General features: G+C 39.1%; 2 protein-coding genes across 2 annotated transcripts; both read right to left on the bottom strand.

The window, feature by feature from the left end:
• Positions 1-6,763: 6,763 nt before the first annotated feature.
• Positions 6,764-13,775, bottom strand: LOC112004396 (zinc transporter 6, chloroplastic). The gene is made up of 2 exons (XM_024036643.2): positions 12,863-13,775; positions 6,764-7,380 (listed from the first exon to the last, which is right to left on the bottom strand). The coding sequence occupies exons 1-2, from the start codon at positions 13,574-13,576 to the stop codon at positions 7,066-7,068; spliced, it is 1,029 nt and encodes a 342-aa protein (XP_023892411.1). The 5' UTR covers positions 13,577-13,775; the 3' UTR covers positions 6,764-7,065.
• An 804-nt stretch (positions 13,776-14,579) lies between these two features.
• Positions 14,580-15,164, bottom strand: LOC136068324 (uncharacterized). Its single transcript, XM_065775350.1, has one exon. It carries the CDS (start codon positions 15,162-15,164, stop codon positions 14,580-14,582), a length of 585 nt encoding a protein of 194 aa, XP_065631422.1.
• Positions 15,165-16,396: the final 1,232 nt, after the last annotated feature.

The raw sequence follows: 16,396 nt of genomic DNA, 5'->3' as shown, positions 1-16,396 counted from the left end.
TTCTGCTTGTCCATTCTCCTGGGGATAGGCAGGGGTAGAGTATCTATTCGTGATTCCCAGTTTGCTATAATAACTCCGAAATGCCTTACTGTCGAACTGTAGGCCGTTGTCCGAGATAACAGTATGAGGAACTTCGAAACGAGTAATAATATTCTTCCATACAAATCTTTGCACATCTACGTCTCAGATATTGACCAGAGGTTCAGCTTTAACCTATTTGGTGAAATAGTCTGTGCCGACCAGAAGGTACTTCTTGTTTCCTGCGGCCTTTGGGAATGGACCCACTATATCTAAGCCCCACTGAGCAAACGGCCATGGACTAGATAGTGGGTTGAGGACTCCACTTGGTTGGTGTATGTTCAGCGCAAATCGTTGACATTGATCGCACTTCTAAACATAGTCATGGGCTTTTTTTTGCATGTTCGACCACCAATAACCTTGAGTAATGGCTCAGTAAGCCGAAGACCTACCTCCAGTGTGACTCCCACAAATTCCTTCATGCAACTCCTCTAATAGCAACTCAGCCGCTTCAGGATGAATACATAATAGGTACGGTCCTGAATAGGATCGTTTATATAATTTTTGGTCTTTGGACAGCTAGAATATGGTCACCTTCCTCCGAATTTTGTCAGCTTCCCCCCTTTCTTCAGGCAGAGTATCTTCTTTCAAGAATTTGACTATAGGGTCCATCCAGCAGAGGCTGGTTCTGATCTGGTGAACTTGGACTACATCTCTTCCTACCTCGGTAGGCACATGCAAGTCCTCGATGAGGATAACTCTCGATAAATTTTGCGCCGAAGAGGTGATGAGTGTGGCCAGAGAATCAGCATGTGCGTTACTACTTCTAGGAACATGTATCAAGCTGAAAAATTCAAATTCCGACTGCAGATGTTTAACTCGACTCAAGTATCCCTGCATTCTTTCATCCTTCGCCTCAAACTCCCCCTGTACTTGGCCCATAACTAATCTTGAGTCTGAGAACAACTCCACTGCCTTTCCTCCCATTCTTTGGACCATAGACATTCCCATCAATAGGGCTTCGTACTCTGCCTCATTATTTGTTGCACCGAAATCCAGCCTTAATGACTTTTCAATGATGATTCTCTCTGGAGATATCAATACTAGCCTTCCTCCAAAACCTTTCTGGTTCGCAGCGCCGTCCACATACACTTCCCAGCGGGCAGGATCTTGTTGAGAAATCATGCCAACCGATTTTCCATCGATGTCCTTCTTTGTCGTTATTTCTTCTAAACTAGGTTCCGTGAACTCGGCCACCAAATTCGCAAGGATCTGCCCTTTGACTGAAGTGTGAGGCATGTACTTGATATCGAAAGCCCTTAAGATAGTGCCCCACTTGGCTATCCTCCCTGTGTAGTTGGCACTTCGAAGTACGGTTTTAAGCGGGAGTTGTGTGAGCACGACGACCGTATGTGCTTGGAAGTAATGGGGCAATTTTCGTGTTCCAAGTACTACTGCCAAAATAGCTTTCTCCAGTGGCAAGTATCTGATCTCGGCCTCATATAGAGATTTACTCACACAGTAAACTGGTCTTTGTACACCTTGATCCACTCTTATTAACACTAGACTTACAACATAGGGAACCACCACAATATAAGTAAACAGGACCTCATCTGGTTCAGGGCTAGACATAATAGGTGGCCGAGCCAGGTAGTCTTTAAGTTGTTGAAAAGCTGAGGCACATTCTTCAGTCCATTCAAATCCTTTCCACTTGTTGATCAGTGAGAAGAAAGATTTACACCTATCCGCGGACCTAGAGATGAATCGGTTCAGAGCAACTGTCATCCCTGTTAACTTTTGAACCTCTTTCAGATTCTAAGGAGGCTGTAGATTTTGAATAGCCTTTATCTGATCGGGATTAACCTTAATTCCCCTATGTGTTACCATGTAACCTAAAAATTTGCTTGACCCTACACCAAATGAGCATTTGGAGGCGTTCAAGTGCAACTTATGTCTTCTCAGGATTTCAAAAGTGTTGTCAAGGTCCTTCACATGCTTAGAAATAACTTTGTTTTTTACCACCATGTCATCTATATAGACCTCGATGCTTTTGCCTAACTGTGATTCAAACATCCTTGTCATCATTCGCTGATAAGTAGAATCTGCATTTTTCAGACCGAATGACATCACTTTATAGTGGTAATTACCAGTGGGGGTAACAAAAGTGATTTTCTCCTAGTCATCTGGGGCTAACGGTATTTGATGGTAACCTTGGAAAGCATCCAAGAAACTCATCCGAGGATAGCCGACAGTAGCATCTACTAACTGATCAATTTTCGGCATGGGGAAGAGATCCTTAGGACAAGCCTTATTTAAGTCTGTGAAGTCTACACAAACTCGCCACTTTCCGTTCTTCTTCTTCACCACCACAGTATTTGCCAACCACTTGGGATAAAAAAACTTCTTTAATAGCTCCAGCCTGTTTGAGTTTCGTTACTTCTTCTTTGACTGCATCTGCATACTCTTTGGATGGCCACCGAGGGGCTTCTTGGGGACAATCAATGGGTTGACCCTCAAATGGTGGCAAATGAACTCTGGATCTACTATTGGGGCTTCATAAGCACTCCAGGAGAATACGTCAATATTTCTTTTAAGGAAATCAATTAGCTCTTCTTTCTCTGGTTGAGGTATCTGAGACTCGACTTGAAAGTACCTTTCAGGATTGTCCCCAATTAAAACTTTTACTAAATCCTTGCATCTAACGCCTTCATCAAGATCTTTGACGGGTGACACCCGAATTTTTAACTGCTATAAGTCTCCCTCAGTCTTGACCGAGGACTCAGTTTCAGGCTTGTGTTGGATGGTAACCACCAAACATTGTCTGGCCGAGGATTGATCTCCATGGATTTCACAAACGCGCCCTTCAGATGGATATTTAACTTTTTGATGCAGAGTGGAGGAAACAGCCCCTAGCGTATGTAGCCAAGGTCTGGCTACAATTGCTGTATAAAGGGAATAAACATCTACAACAATGAAGTCCACTTCCACTACTTTTGAGCACAGGCAGCCGTATTTGGCCTTTCCGGGTGACAATTCTTCCTTCGAAGCTAACTAGGGGAGAACAGTATGGAGTTAAGTCATCAAGCTTGAGGTTCAGCCTCTTGTAGAGGTCAGGGTACATAATCTCCACCGTGCTACCCTGGTCCACCATTACCTTCTTCACATCATATCCTCCGATTTTGAGGGTGACACTAAAGCATCGTCATAAGGTTGAATGGTTCCAACTTTATCTTCTTCTGAAAAGCCTAAAATTGGCTGGACAGCCGGTCTAGCGCTCCTCAAATCTTGACCAATGTCCCCTGCTGGTAACCGAGCTACTGACATAACCTTAGACGGCCAGGACTCTGTTCTCCCTGGTGCTGCGAAAATGACGTTAATAGTTCCTAATGGAGGTTTCGTAGAATCACTCCTCCTGGACTCAGAGTTCATTTGATCTCCTCGGCCATTAGAGTGGTGCAAGAGATGCCTTAACCTGCCTTTGCGGACTAGTTGGTCCAAATGGTCCCACAAACTTCTGTAGTCTTCAGTGGTATGCCCATGGTGTTGGTGGTATTGACAATAGAGATTGTGATTGCGCCTCTCAGGATTCCCTACCATCTTACTCGGCCACCTAAAGAATGGTTCATTCTTGATATTTTCCAAAACTTGGTGGACTGGCTCCTTGAACACTGTATTGATTGCTTGAGCATTTGTTGACCCCGACTGCCCAGCGAAATCTCTTCATGGCTTATTGTTGTTGTAATAGTTCGACCTGAAATCCTTCCTCTCTTGGGAGATAACCTTATCCTTACCCTTCCCTTGCTGCTGATCTTTTTCAACCCTTTTATATTTTTCAATACGGTCCATAAGCTGACGCATGTTAGTAACAGGTTTACCGGACAAGGACGTCCTTAAACCATGGTCAGTAGGGAGGCCAAGCTTGAACGTGTCTAGGGCCATTGCATCAAAGTTACCCTCCATATCATTAAACATCTCCCAATACCTATCTGAATACACCTTCAAGGTCTCACCCTCACGCATGCTCAAGGATAACAGAGAAGACAAGGGCATGGCCACTCTTCGGCATGTGACAAAACGTGAACCAAAAGCTTGAGTGAGCTCTTGGTAGGAATTGATGGAATTTGCTTTTAGGCTGTTGAACCACCTCATTGCAACCGGTCCAAGACTAGAGGGGAATACCTTACACATCAGAGTTTCATCTCTGGAATAGACAGCCATCCTTTGATTAAAGTGGCTCACATGCTCCACAGGGTCCGTTTTACCATTATAAATAGTAAAGGTTGGCTGGTTAAAGCGCCAAGGAAGTCTCGCTCCTTCGATCCTGTGTGTGAAAGGTGACCTAGAAATTTGATTCAGAGCCTTACTCATAGTATCATTTCCCACCCCTCCACGTGATGGACTTTGAGGTTGCTTCTTGCGACGGTGCTCCTCTTCGTATGAAAAAGATTCACTGATTGGTGTTCGAGACCTCTGCTCGTAAGTGACATCTTGCTCGTCATCCCAATCCTCATCAGAATGCGAAGAAACACGTTTTCTTTTTGCATGGCGCAACTCCCTCCTTAACCTTTCAATTTCTATTTGCATGCTATTCTTCTCTGCATGAGACACGTGACTTCCTCCACGAGGTTGACTTCGCTCAGGGTGCATAGTATGCACACTGCCTTCACGATCTTGTCTCTGCTCCAAATTGAGAAAATGGTCTATGTGCTAGGACGCCCCAAATTCTGCCGGTTGTTGCTCTGGTTCCGCCATTACTGATTGCTGTTGCTTCCACTTATACTCAAGCTCTTCCCACAGATGGCGCCAATTGTAGGGTCAGGATTTGTGGCCCAAGCCCAAAAACAATAAAATTTGTAGAGCGTGGGTGATAGAGCTAGATTAACTATGGAGCTAACAACAATTGATTATGGCATGCAAGTATAAACCAGCGTAAAAGTATATGCAAAGACTAAGCGAGTTTGAATCCGAAGAGACTTCTGATTAATTGAATACAGGTTACAGTCCTTAGGGTTCCAAATCCCCCTCTTTTCTTCTAGGAATCCTTCTTCTTTATATAACATCCTCCCCTCTCATCTCCATCGTCCACTTGTTCTTTATCTAGATTCCTACTTGAGTGCATGTCATGTCATGTATCTTCTCCAGCTTTTTGTGAGTGGCGGTAGATGAGGTTACCCTGTTCATGGGTCTTCTCCACATAAATGCAGCCAGAAAAGTTGTTGCAGTGCATTTAATACGGTGGTAGCAATTTTTCCTTTAGATATTTCCTCATTCTTATCGTCTCCAGATATACTTAGAGTTTATCTTGATCAGTAGGAATGCTCGGAAGATCATTCTGACCTTCTGCACGTTCGATTGATCAATACTATTCGCGTCCGAGGAATAGAATCTCTTCGGACGGATGGCAATCTCTTCGGATTGTACCCATCTTTCTTTTCCGGGTATCCTTCTTCCAGATGGGCCTTGCCCTTACCACCTCCTTCTCTTCGGACGCACAGTAATCCTCAAATGGGGCCCTAGGCCCACTACGTTAGATTGGGCCTTTTCCCCCACAATATTAATAGCCAAAGCTCAGAAAATTCAATTAAATTTTAATTGGGTTCTCAATTTTACTCCACATGTGCCATTTAATTTTTAATTTTGTGTCATGAATTATTATGTAAAAATTGAACAGTCCAAATCCAATTAGATTCTAAATTGGATTTCAATTAGAGTCTAATTTTTCGTCACATGTCAATTTAAGTTTTTAATTTTTGTGGCAAGTAAATTATTGGGTGCAAAAACTAAAGAGTCTGAAAACTAATTAAATTCTAAATCATAAATATAAATTCTAAAATATGTAATGAGAAACCATTACATATTTTTGAAATGTATGATTTAAAAAAATGTAAGTTAGTATCATTTATAATTAGAACATTTTCTTAAAAAATAATAATAATTTGAACTGTATAATTATGATTATTTTTAATTGTATCCGTGCATATATACGGAGTTACACACTAATGGATATAATGGAGAACTGAATCATGGATATGGACTTTGAGACTATTCTTCGAATTATACCATGAATTGAATGGGATAATAATAAATAAATAAATAAAATCCACTAGTGGATTTTGTATATGCATCAACAATTTTTTAAAGTTGGAACACTCCTTGCCCCTAGGGAGAAAAGGTTATTGATTGAATCAAGATTTTAATATATGATTCTTAAAGACACAATCCAACTCACCCTCCACGCCAATCTTTTTCGACTTTTATCATGTCTAATGCAATGATGCATGTTTGTGCACTTCCACTTAATGTTAGAGATTGGAGATTACATATTATAAATAAATAAATAAAAAATAGATGTTGGAGATGACAAAGATGGCAGAGACCGGAAGAATGATAAAAAGCCAATATTAAAACAACTTTAGATAAAGCATTATTTGGCCTGGGTTGCTTTCGTTGCCAATTAATGTAACCCATTTGGTATTTACATCTGAGACTGAGACTTTGCAATGCAACTGGTGATGGTTAACGTGACAAATTATTGTCAAACTTATGAGAGGAGAGAACCAAATGAATTGTTATCTTCTTCCCAATCAAAATTATAAATGCGAACATGACGAAGTTGTTGACGTATATTACACAAATCAATACCTTCCTAAAATCAGTTTTTTTTTTTTTTTTTTGGTCCAACCTTCCTAAAATCTGTGGAGAGGTTTCATAAGAATGTGCTTTGCCTGCTCTGGCTACCAACTCGAAAAGGGAATTTCCACTTCAATGGGTTATATCTATATAATACAATTATGTAATTAACATGTAACCAATTGTCATGGCATGTCTAATTACAATTTACAACCGAAGATAGGGAAAAGTAAATCAATTTCTCATTATCAACACTACCACATGTTTAAATGATAATTTGACTATCTACTTTCCCTTATATGTTTGTTCCCAAGACTCCAACATGCTACCAGTGGTTTTGAAATGTATATTGTCTATCATGGAACCCATATGACCTTTTCTATGCTTATTAAAAAAAAATTTACAGAATTTCAAGGCTCAAGCCCAAAGGGCAAGGATAGACATTGAAGTAGAGCCAAGAATTAATGCTATATAAGATGCCTTTTTCAACCATAAATTGGAAGTCATCATCTTGTTGTGGAAGAAATCAACAGCAATGAGATCCACTAGACCCATGTATATGAGTATACCCGAAGAGAAAGACCCCAACAAGCCCTCCATGATCAAGGCCTTAGGGCTACTGTCATCGTAACCAGTCACAGTGAATAAAATCATTCCCAATACTATCCCCATGGGTGTTGTCACCGAGAACATGAAACACATGTAGGCCGTTGTTCCAAAGCTAAATCCCGCCTGTAATTTTCACCACATATCATCAGATCACTAATATAATATGTATATGATCAATAAATTATTTGCGTAACTAGTTGTCCCCGATAATAATTGTTTGTTGTCTTCTAAATATTTCTTGGTTCTACCGTTCCGGTTAATAGGTGCCCTTATAACAATTATTAATAAACTACTTCAAGAAAATTTTAACACCATTTTCATGGAAAATATAAGAAGCCATCAAAAAATTAATTCATTTTTTCTTTTCCCATGAAAAAGTTTTTAAAAATATTTCAGAAACCAATGTTCTTGGGGACATCCATTAACTTTTCCCATATTCCTTAGTCACTCAAAAGTGAAAACATTAAAAAGTTTACAACTTGCTATAGTAAACTCTAAAAATAACACTCAACTATTGGAGTTCTAAGAGCATTAGCATATGAGGATGCCAAAAAAAAAAAAAAAAACCCTATTTTACATCCTCAAACACTACTTTATCTATTTTATCAACTTATTTTACAACTCACCTTATACCCTAGTTTTTATTTTTACATACAATCCAATAAAATAATATAAACTACCTAAAAGCATTCACACCAGCTCGTGTAAACTTATCATCTATTTTACACAGAAAAAGCTACTTTTTCTATTTTACACATCTAATTTTACAAAATACCCATATCAGTTCATCTATTATACACTATATTTTATATAAATAATATTTTTATATTTTTTTAAATATTATTTTACACATCCATTAACATATTCTTCTTCTTCTTCTTTCTTTTCCCTTGTCTCTGTCGTTTCCTCTTTCTTTTCTTACTCTTTCTCTCATGGTCAAAACCTAGAAGCACCATCACGAGCACTCCATTAACACCACAACCATCACAAGCACCACAACACCTCTCCAATCCAGAAGCACCAATCAAAACCCACATCATCGATCAACCCCACATCACCGATCAACCATTCAAACCCATATCACCGATCAACCATCAAAACCCACATCATCGATCAAACCCAAATCACCAATCAACCATCAAAACCCACATCACCGATCAAACCCACATCACCGATCAAAACCCACATCACCCCTAAAACAAAACAAATAAACAATGAGAATCTTATACCTGTGCTCCTCTTTAGTCCACGAGACACCTCTCCTCCTTTGTGTCTCTTTAGACTTGGACCCAAAATCCATAGCACCCTTCGAATACTCGAAGCCCTGACCCAAAATCCACAGCACCCTCTGTGATGATTTGTCTGTGTGTTTGTGTTTGTGTGTGGTTGTGTTTGTGTTTGTGTGTATATGAGGAAAAAGATGATTTGGATTGAGGAGAGAAGTCAGTTTCTTTTGCACAAAGAAGAGAGAGAGAAAAAAAAGGCACAAAACGTGAAATTAATAAAATATGGTATACATGAGCTACAGTAGCCGTGCATATATGCATGATTATTGTAGCAAATGTGTAAATTTGCACAACTTTAGAAGGACTGATGTGGAAGATTTTCGGGGTAAAACGTGTAAAAGTGGTTGCTTTTTGTATTTTGCAAAGGTTTACACGAGCTAGTGTGGATGCTCTAATAAAATAATATAAAGTACTATTCTCTCTCTTTTTCCTCCCACTCACTTTTTCTCTTCACACACATCCACAAGATTAAAATAATATATTTATTTTTACAACCTATGAATAGTAAAGTTGCATAGGTTGCAAATTTTTTTAAGTTTAAAAACTCGGATGGAGTGGGTTTTGGGTGGCTCAGGTTGTAAAATAGCAACTAGGGGGTGTTTACACCTCCAATGCTAGTGCTCTAAACATTTCTAGCCTTTTTTTATTCGCCTCTCTCTCTTCCTCTTTCACCCGATTACACAGATATAGAGAGATAAGCTCTACAACTTGCAAAACTAAGGGCTTCCAGCGATGCGATTGGGAATCTGAGACCAAGATTATGGAGGTGGAATTTTAATGGATATCGGTTTGCAAATTTATTTGGTGGTGGTTGCTAGGTCAAATGGGTTGCATTGTGAGTCGTTGGGTTTTTGTGGGTGGTTGGGTCGATTATTTTGGCGGTGGTTGTTAGGTCAATTTTTTTCTTCTTCGATTTTGGGGTAAAAGACTGGATTTGCCTAGTGGTGGTGGTGGGTTTTCGCAATGGTGTTTGATTTTGGGTTGATGGGTTTCACAATGGTGTTTAATTTTTGTAGTGGTGATGGGTTTGAATTTTGGTTTGGGTTTGATTTGGGTTTTTGATAGGTTGGTTGGGTTTTGTGATGGGATGATCAAGTTTAATGGGTTGTGATGGGGTGGTGTTGGGGGATTTGGAGAAAAGTGGTGGTTGATTTTGCCGTTGGGTTCAATTGCTACTATTTGTGTGAGTAGAAAATATATTATTTGGGATAATTATAGTAAACTCACCCGTGGTATGGTTCGTTTTCATTTTGCCTACCCGTGGTTTAAAACTTTACACTTTGCCCATCTGAACTTCAATCCGTTACCCATCCGTTACTCACTCTTGTTAAAATCATGGGTAAAAATGTATTTTATCTTCACTTTTATGCCTCTCTCCTCTAACAGAAAAAACTCAAACAAACATGATCAAAGAGGGGTTTTGTAGCTTGGGTTCAAGAACACACTTCCTCTTGGTATGAACAGCCTTGAGCCAATCAATCCAAATAAAATTTTCATATTTGCACAAATCCTAAAAAAACATTTACAAAAACCCTACACTTGAAAGTGCTCTACTCTAATTTCACAAAAATCCTTTCAGACACTTTTAGTCATTCACAAAAATCATACACGGCTTCACCTTAGTTCTCTCTCAAATCTCAAACCAAAACCAAAGCAAACACCTCTTCAAAACCTAGACCCACGACACCTAGCAACACAAACACAGACCCACAAGAATTGACACTCAAAACCGAAACCAAAACCAACGGCGTCCTAATTTGAATCCCAACTCCAACCCCAACCCCAACCCCAACAGCAAGAGCAAGAAGAAGAAAGGTGGATCCATTTCCATGGATCACGTGCTTCTGGCATTGCAAGAGACCAAGGACGAGAGGGATCTCAGAATCCGAGCCCTGTTCAATTTCTTCAATGCTGCCAACTTGGGATACTTGGGCTATCCTCAAATCGAGGCTGGACTCTCGGCTTTCCAAATACCCTCACACTACAAGTATGCTAAGGATCTCTTCAAGGTTTGTGACACACCCATAGCAAAGAAAATAAGATAGCAGAGAGAGAGAAAGAGAGGCGGATCGAAGTGACAGTCGGAGTCAAACTCAACGTGAAGGAACCCATGGCCAAAGCTAGAACTTGCACTATTGCAATATTCGTTTGTCATTGCTCCGTTCACCGCCACCATTAACGACCACAGTTCTTTCTCTTGCCTTTGCTAGAACTCATTTGAAACCTTTTGATTCTCTCTTGCTACTTTCAATCTGAGAATGAGATTGGGTTTTATGTTGGGTTTGGTTTTGGGGGTTTGTTAATGGTGGGTTTGGGTGAATTTTCCACAGGGTTTTCTTGTGTTGGATTGTGAATTAAGTTTTGGTATGATAAAGGGGTTCTTGTAAAATTTGGTTCAAAATTTTGAGTTGTTGTGAAATGGTTGATATTGTTATAAATTAAAAATAATTTCATTGAGCCATTTGATTTGTGTGTTGTTCCTCCAATTTGTTCTCATTGAAGTTCATGAGCAATGAAAAACCCTAACTTTTTAATTCTTGTTATATTTGTTTTTGCCTAAAAATGTGTTTTTCTAATGGCAAACGGAGATATAGGTTACAGAAGGCTAATGGAAGTAACCTCAGGTGGGCAAAGTGTAAAGTTTTAAATCACGGGTAGGTAAAGTGAAAACAAGCCATACCACATGTGAATTTACTGTAATTATACCTTATTATTTTAATGTGATAGAATGCAAATTAAAGATTGGGATGTGGGATATATTATCAAGTGCGAATGTAAAATAGGTAAAATGGTGTTTTGAGGAAAATACTTTTTTATTTAAATAAATTTTTTGCATTCCCCGGATGGGAATGCTCCTCTAAGATATTTAGTTTAATTTTCTTAAAGAAAACTAATTCCCTTAACAATGTAATAATTCAACGTAGTTTATGTATCACACGATTCACCCTCCTATTAAATAAAAAAAGTGAGTTTCATATGTGACATTTATTTAAGAAGCAGACATAATCATTCTCAAAAAAAAGAAAAAGAAAAAGAAGCAGACATAATATACCAAATATACGGAAGAATTTCTCACGAGCAAGGATCAATATAAATGTTCAAACTTTAAAGCATACCAAATATAGTATACGGAATAATTTCTCACAAACAAGGGATCAATATAATTGTTTATTATCTTCCTCAAAAAAAAAAAAAAAAAAAAAAGTTTACTAAAGTATCTAAATCATTTCAACAAAAAAAAAAAAAAAAAAAAAAAGTTTACTAAAGTATCTAAATCATTTCAACCCTTAAAATATTTATTCTAAGGTAGACTTTGAATCATTCGGACTTCATTTCCTCTCTAATTTTTTTCAATATAAAGAAAAAAAAGGGGGACCAATTCTTTTTTTCTACGAAAGGAACCATCAACCACTCTGTTAGGCAATTTACTGATAATCTAGTGTCATAAACTCAAAAGATGGGTCCTATATGTCTTGGCATAGAAAATGTTCCCTCGGGGTCCTTGTCAATATTCAGAAAATTTAATCAAACACGTATCTACGTGCGGAGTTTTCGTTGTTATTTGCGTGAAGACATTGACCATTCTATCCACCAGAAAGTCCATGCCGTCGATAATACAATTCTAAATTATTTTTATTTTAGCTAATGGACTCTAATTCCCCAATCACACATTTGTATTTCACTATGTTCTGCTAACCTTTTCTTTTTCCTGCCCAAATCTATTAAAATACCAGAACAACTTTTGCCCTGACCTGACATAGTGACATCAACTCCTACCCCTAAATACACAATTACCACTCACACTCACACTCCTTTGGACTACACTAGGATGTGATTCTATTTCTATCATCCTTTTTATCTAGTTTTTTAAAAAACTAAAATTTTCCTTACCCTTTTTTTTTCTTTTCATTTTTTTTTCAAAATACAAAGTATTATTTAACATATTTTCAGTAAAAAACTAAATAAATTGTTTCCAATACAGATACAAACTCAATCGCAATTGCTAGAGATACTGAGATCACCATAAATAATCATAATTTTTTGTGTCAGACTTAATAATAACAAATTAATTAGAAAAAAAGTTAACAAATACCTTAGTAAGTTAATTTATTAAATATTTTTAAAAGCTTTTTAATGGAAAAAGAAAAAATCAAAATTTTTTTACAATTTTTTATATTTACGATGAAAGTGGGCGTTAAAATTTTTCTAAAATTGTATATCACCGTCTCTAATGCAATCTAATCTGTTCTTTTTTTTTGGCTGGAAGCAATCTAATATAATTGAGCTTTGAAAGTTATAATTAGGGATTTGGGTATTACCTGAGCAATGCATCCACCAAGACCCATGCCTTCAAAGATCTGATGAAAGGCCAAAGCAGCAACAAGAGGCCTAATTGTGCACTGATTCTGAGACATCCCCATGGTAACTCCAATTATGACCGAGTGAAATATAATCCCAATCTCCAACACCTGCGACACCAATCTCTGCTTCTGCTTCACCACCTCATCGACTCGCTCCTGCTCATTCACCACCTGCACCACCATCTCCACCGATTCATTTCTCAACTCGCCCCCACACAATTTCTTTTCATTTTCCTGATCATGTGTCCCCACAGGAACGTAGCTCTTACTGTGACCGTGACCGTGACCGTCCTCCACATGTGACGTGGCGGTGATGTCCACCAAGAGAGCGGTTAGAGCCCCAATCAAAGTGACCAATCCCGAGAAAGGGTAGTCCTTCCAGGGGTGTTGAGATGCCACCTGGCAGTCAGAGAGAGCGTCAAAGGCGTCAGGGAGGACGTGGACCAATGAGGTGGAGAGAATCACACCGGCCGCGAAGCACTTGATTAGTAGCACCGCCTTGTCGTAAAGGGGTTTGCCTTGGAAGTAACGGGCTAATAGTACGGGCAAGGAAATTCCTATGACGCTGGTTATGAATATCACCACAATTGATATCCACTTCAGGTGCTCCGCGGCTCGTGAGTCCCGGCACGCCAGGGCTCGAGCAACATCGCCCGCTACACACTTGGTCATGGCTAAGGCTCTCAGCTAATTAATTCAAGCTTAGTCTTAAGAGAGAGAGAGAGAGAGAGAGCAAGGCTCTCGTGTTCGGTGTATTTGTATTTTGTGGACTTTTTGTTGTGTAGTACTGAAGAAGAGGAGAGATTATCTGGTGGGTAAGTGAGAGTCCACTGTGGGAAGACAAAGGGACAATAAATAAGAGTGGCGGTGTTTTGAATGGGGTCCGTGCAAATGCAATGTAACAAGGAACTTTCACGGCTTCATTCTCTATTGGTGGTGATTTGTTATCAAATTGGAAAAAGTGGCACCCATGCATTTGTCACGACTTTGGTCATTACTTGCGTAGTTGCACATGTCTAGTGATTCCAGATTACTTTTCTTCCATCTATGGCTGTTATTTAAGGAATTTTCTCTTTTTAGATTTTTCATTTTTTGAGTTTAAAAAAATTCTTACACCTCTATGTTTAAGTAGAGACAAAATTAAAAGACAATCCAGTAAAAATGTAACTTGAACTCTTACAAAAACATTGCTTAAAAAATAGGACTACTATCCAGTTAATTTTTAAACTACTTTATCCACTTATAAATTAAGTTTTCAAAATAAAAATTATATATATATAAAAAAAAAAACTCTACAAAATAGGATCACTAACCAAAAAAAAAAAAAAAGTCTCATCGCACACGCAAAACGCGTGTGATGAGGCTAGTACTATTATTTAAAGGCTTTTCCTATTTGGGATTTTCAATTTTGATATCCAAAATACCCTAAAATTTACCAGTTTGTAAAACTTAAATAATAGGGTTAGACATGTAGAATTAATAATTTAAAAACTCCTAAATTTTAGCTAATTTTTTTTTTTTTTTTTAAGTTTTCCCCACCTCCACATTTCTCTCACGTTAGTTTTCAAATACTAATACAATTTCTTCTTTTTGAAAAAATATATAAAAATAAAATTCTTTTTTTTCCACAGACGTACCATTTTTTTATTATCACTAAAGTATTTTTTTCTCACCTTCACATTTCTTTTTCACANTCATTCATATCCTCCGATTTTGAGGGTGACACTAAAGCATCGTCATAAGGTTGAATGGTTCCAACTTTATCTTCTTCCGAAAAGCCTAAAATTGGCTGCCGACAGCCGTCTCTAGCGCTCCTCAAATCTTGACCAATGTCCCCTGCTGGTAACCGAGCTACTGACATAACCTTAGACGGCCAGGACTCTGTTCTCCCTGGTGCTGCGAAAATGACGTTAATAGTTCCTAATGGAGGTTTCGTAGAATCACTCCTCCTGGACTCAGAGTTCATTTGATCTCCTCGGCCATTAGAGTGGTGCAAGAGATGCCTCAACCTGCCTTTGCGGACTAGTTGGTCCAAATGGTCCCACAAACTTCTGTAGTCTTCAGTGGTATGCCCATGGTGTTGGATGTATTGACAATAGAGATTGTGATTGCGCCTCTCAGGATTCCCTACCATCTTACTCGGCCACCTAAAGAATGGTTCATTCTTGATATTTTCCAAAACTTGGTGGACTGGCTCCTTGAACACTGTATTGATTGCTTGAGCATTTGTTGACCCGACTGCCCAGCGAAATCTCTTCATGGCTTATTGTTGTTGTAATAGTTCGACCTGAAATCCTTCCTCTCTTGGGAGATAACCTTATCCTTACCCTTCCCTTGCTGCTGATCTTTTTCAACCCTTTTATATTTTTCAATACGGTCCATAAGCTGACGCATGTTAGTAACAGGTTTACCGGACAAGGACGTCCTTAAACCATGGTCAGTAGGGAGGCCAAGCTTGAACGTGTCTAGGGCCATTGCATCAAAGTTACCCTCCATATCATTAAACATCTCCCAATACCTATCTGAATACACCTTCAAGGTCTCACCCTCACGCATGCTCAAGGATAACAGAGAAGACAAGGGCATGGCCACTCTTCGGCATGTGACAAAACGTGAACCAAAAGCTTGAGTGAGCTCTTGGTAGGAATTGATGGAATTTGCTTTTAGGCTGTTGAACCACCTCATTGCAACCGGTCCAAGACTAGAGGGGAATACCTTACACATCAGAGTTTCATCTCTGGAATAGACAGCCATCCTTTGATTAAAGTGGCTCACATGCTCCACAGGGTCCGTTTTACCATTATAAATAGTAAAGGTTGGCTGGTTAAAGCGCCAAGGAAGTCTCGCTCCTTCGATCCTGTGTGTGAAAGGTGACCTAGAAATTTGATTCAGAGCCTTACTCATAGTATCATTTCCCACCCCTCCACGTGATGGACTTTGAGGTTGCTTCTTGCGACGGTGCTCCTCTTCGTATGAAAAAGATTCACTGATTGGTGTTCGAGACCTCTGCTCGTAAGTGACATCTTGCTCGTCATCCCAATCCTCATCAGAATGCGAAGAAACACGTTTTCTTTTTGCATGGCGCAACTCCCTCCTTAACCTTTCAATTTCTATTTGCATGCTATTCTTCTCTGCATGAGACACGTGACTTCCTCCACGAGGTTGACTTCGCTCAGGGTGCATAGTATGCACACTGCCTTCACGATCTTGTCTCTGCTCCAAATTGAGAAAATGGTCTATGTGCTAGGACGCCCCAAATTCTACCGGTTGTTGCTCTGGTTCCGCCATTACCGATTGCTGTTGCTTCCACTTATACTCAAGCTCTTCCCACAGATGGCGCCAATTGTAGGGTCAGGATTTGTGGCCCAAGCCCAAAAACAATAAAATTTGTAGAGCGTGGGTGATAGAGCTAGATTAACTATGGAGCTAACAACAATTGATTATGGCATGCAAGTATAAACCAGCGTAAAAGTATATGCAAAGACTAAGCGA

The sequence above is a fragment of the Quercus suber genome, unplaced genomic scaffold (assembly GCF_002906115.3).
Source record: "Quercus suber isolate HL8 unplaced genomic scaffold, Cork oak 2.0 scaffold_110, whole genome shotgun sequence".
Taxonomy (NCBI): Eukaryota; Viridiplantae; Streptophyta; class Magnoliopsida; order Fagales; family Fagaceae; genus Quercus; species Quercus suber.
Note: the sequence above shows the minus strand (reverse complement) of the source record. Positions and strands in the feature narration are given on the sequence as shown.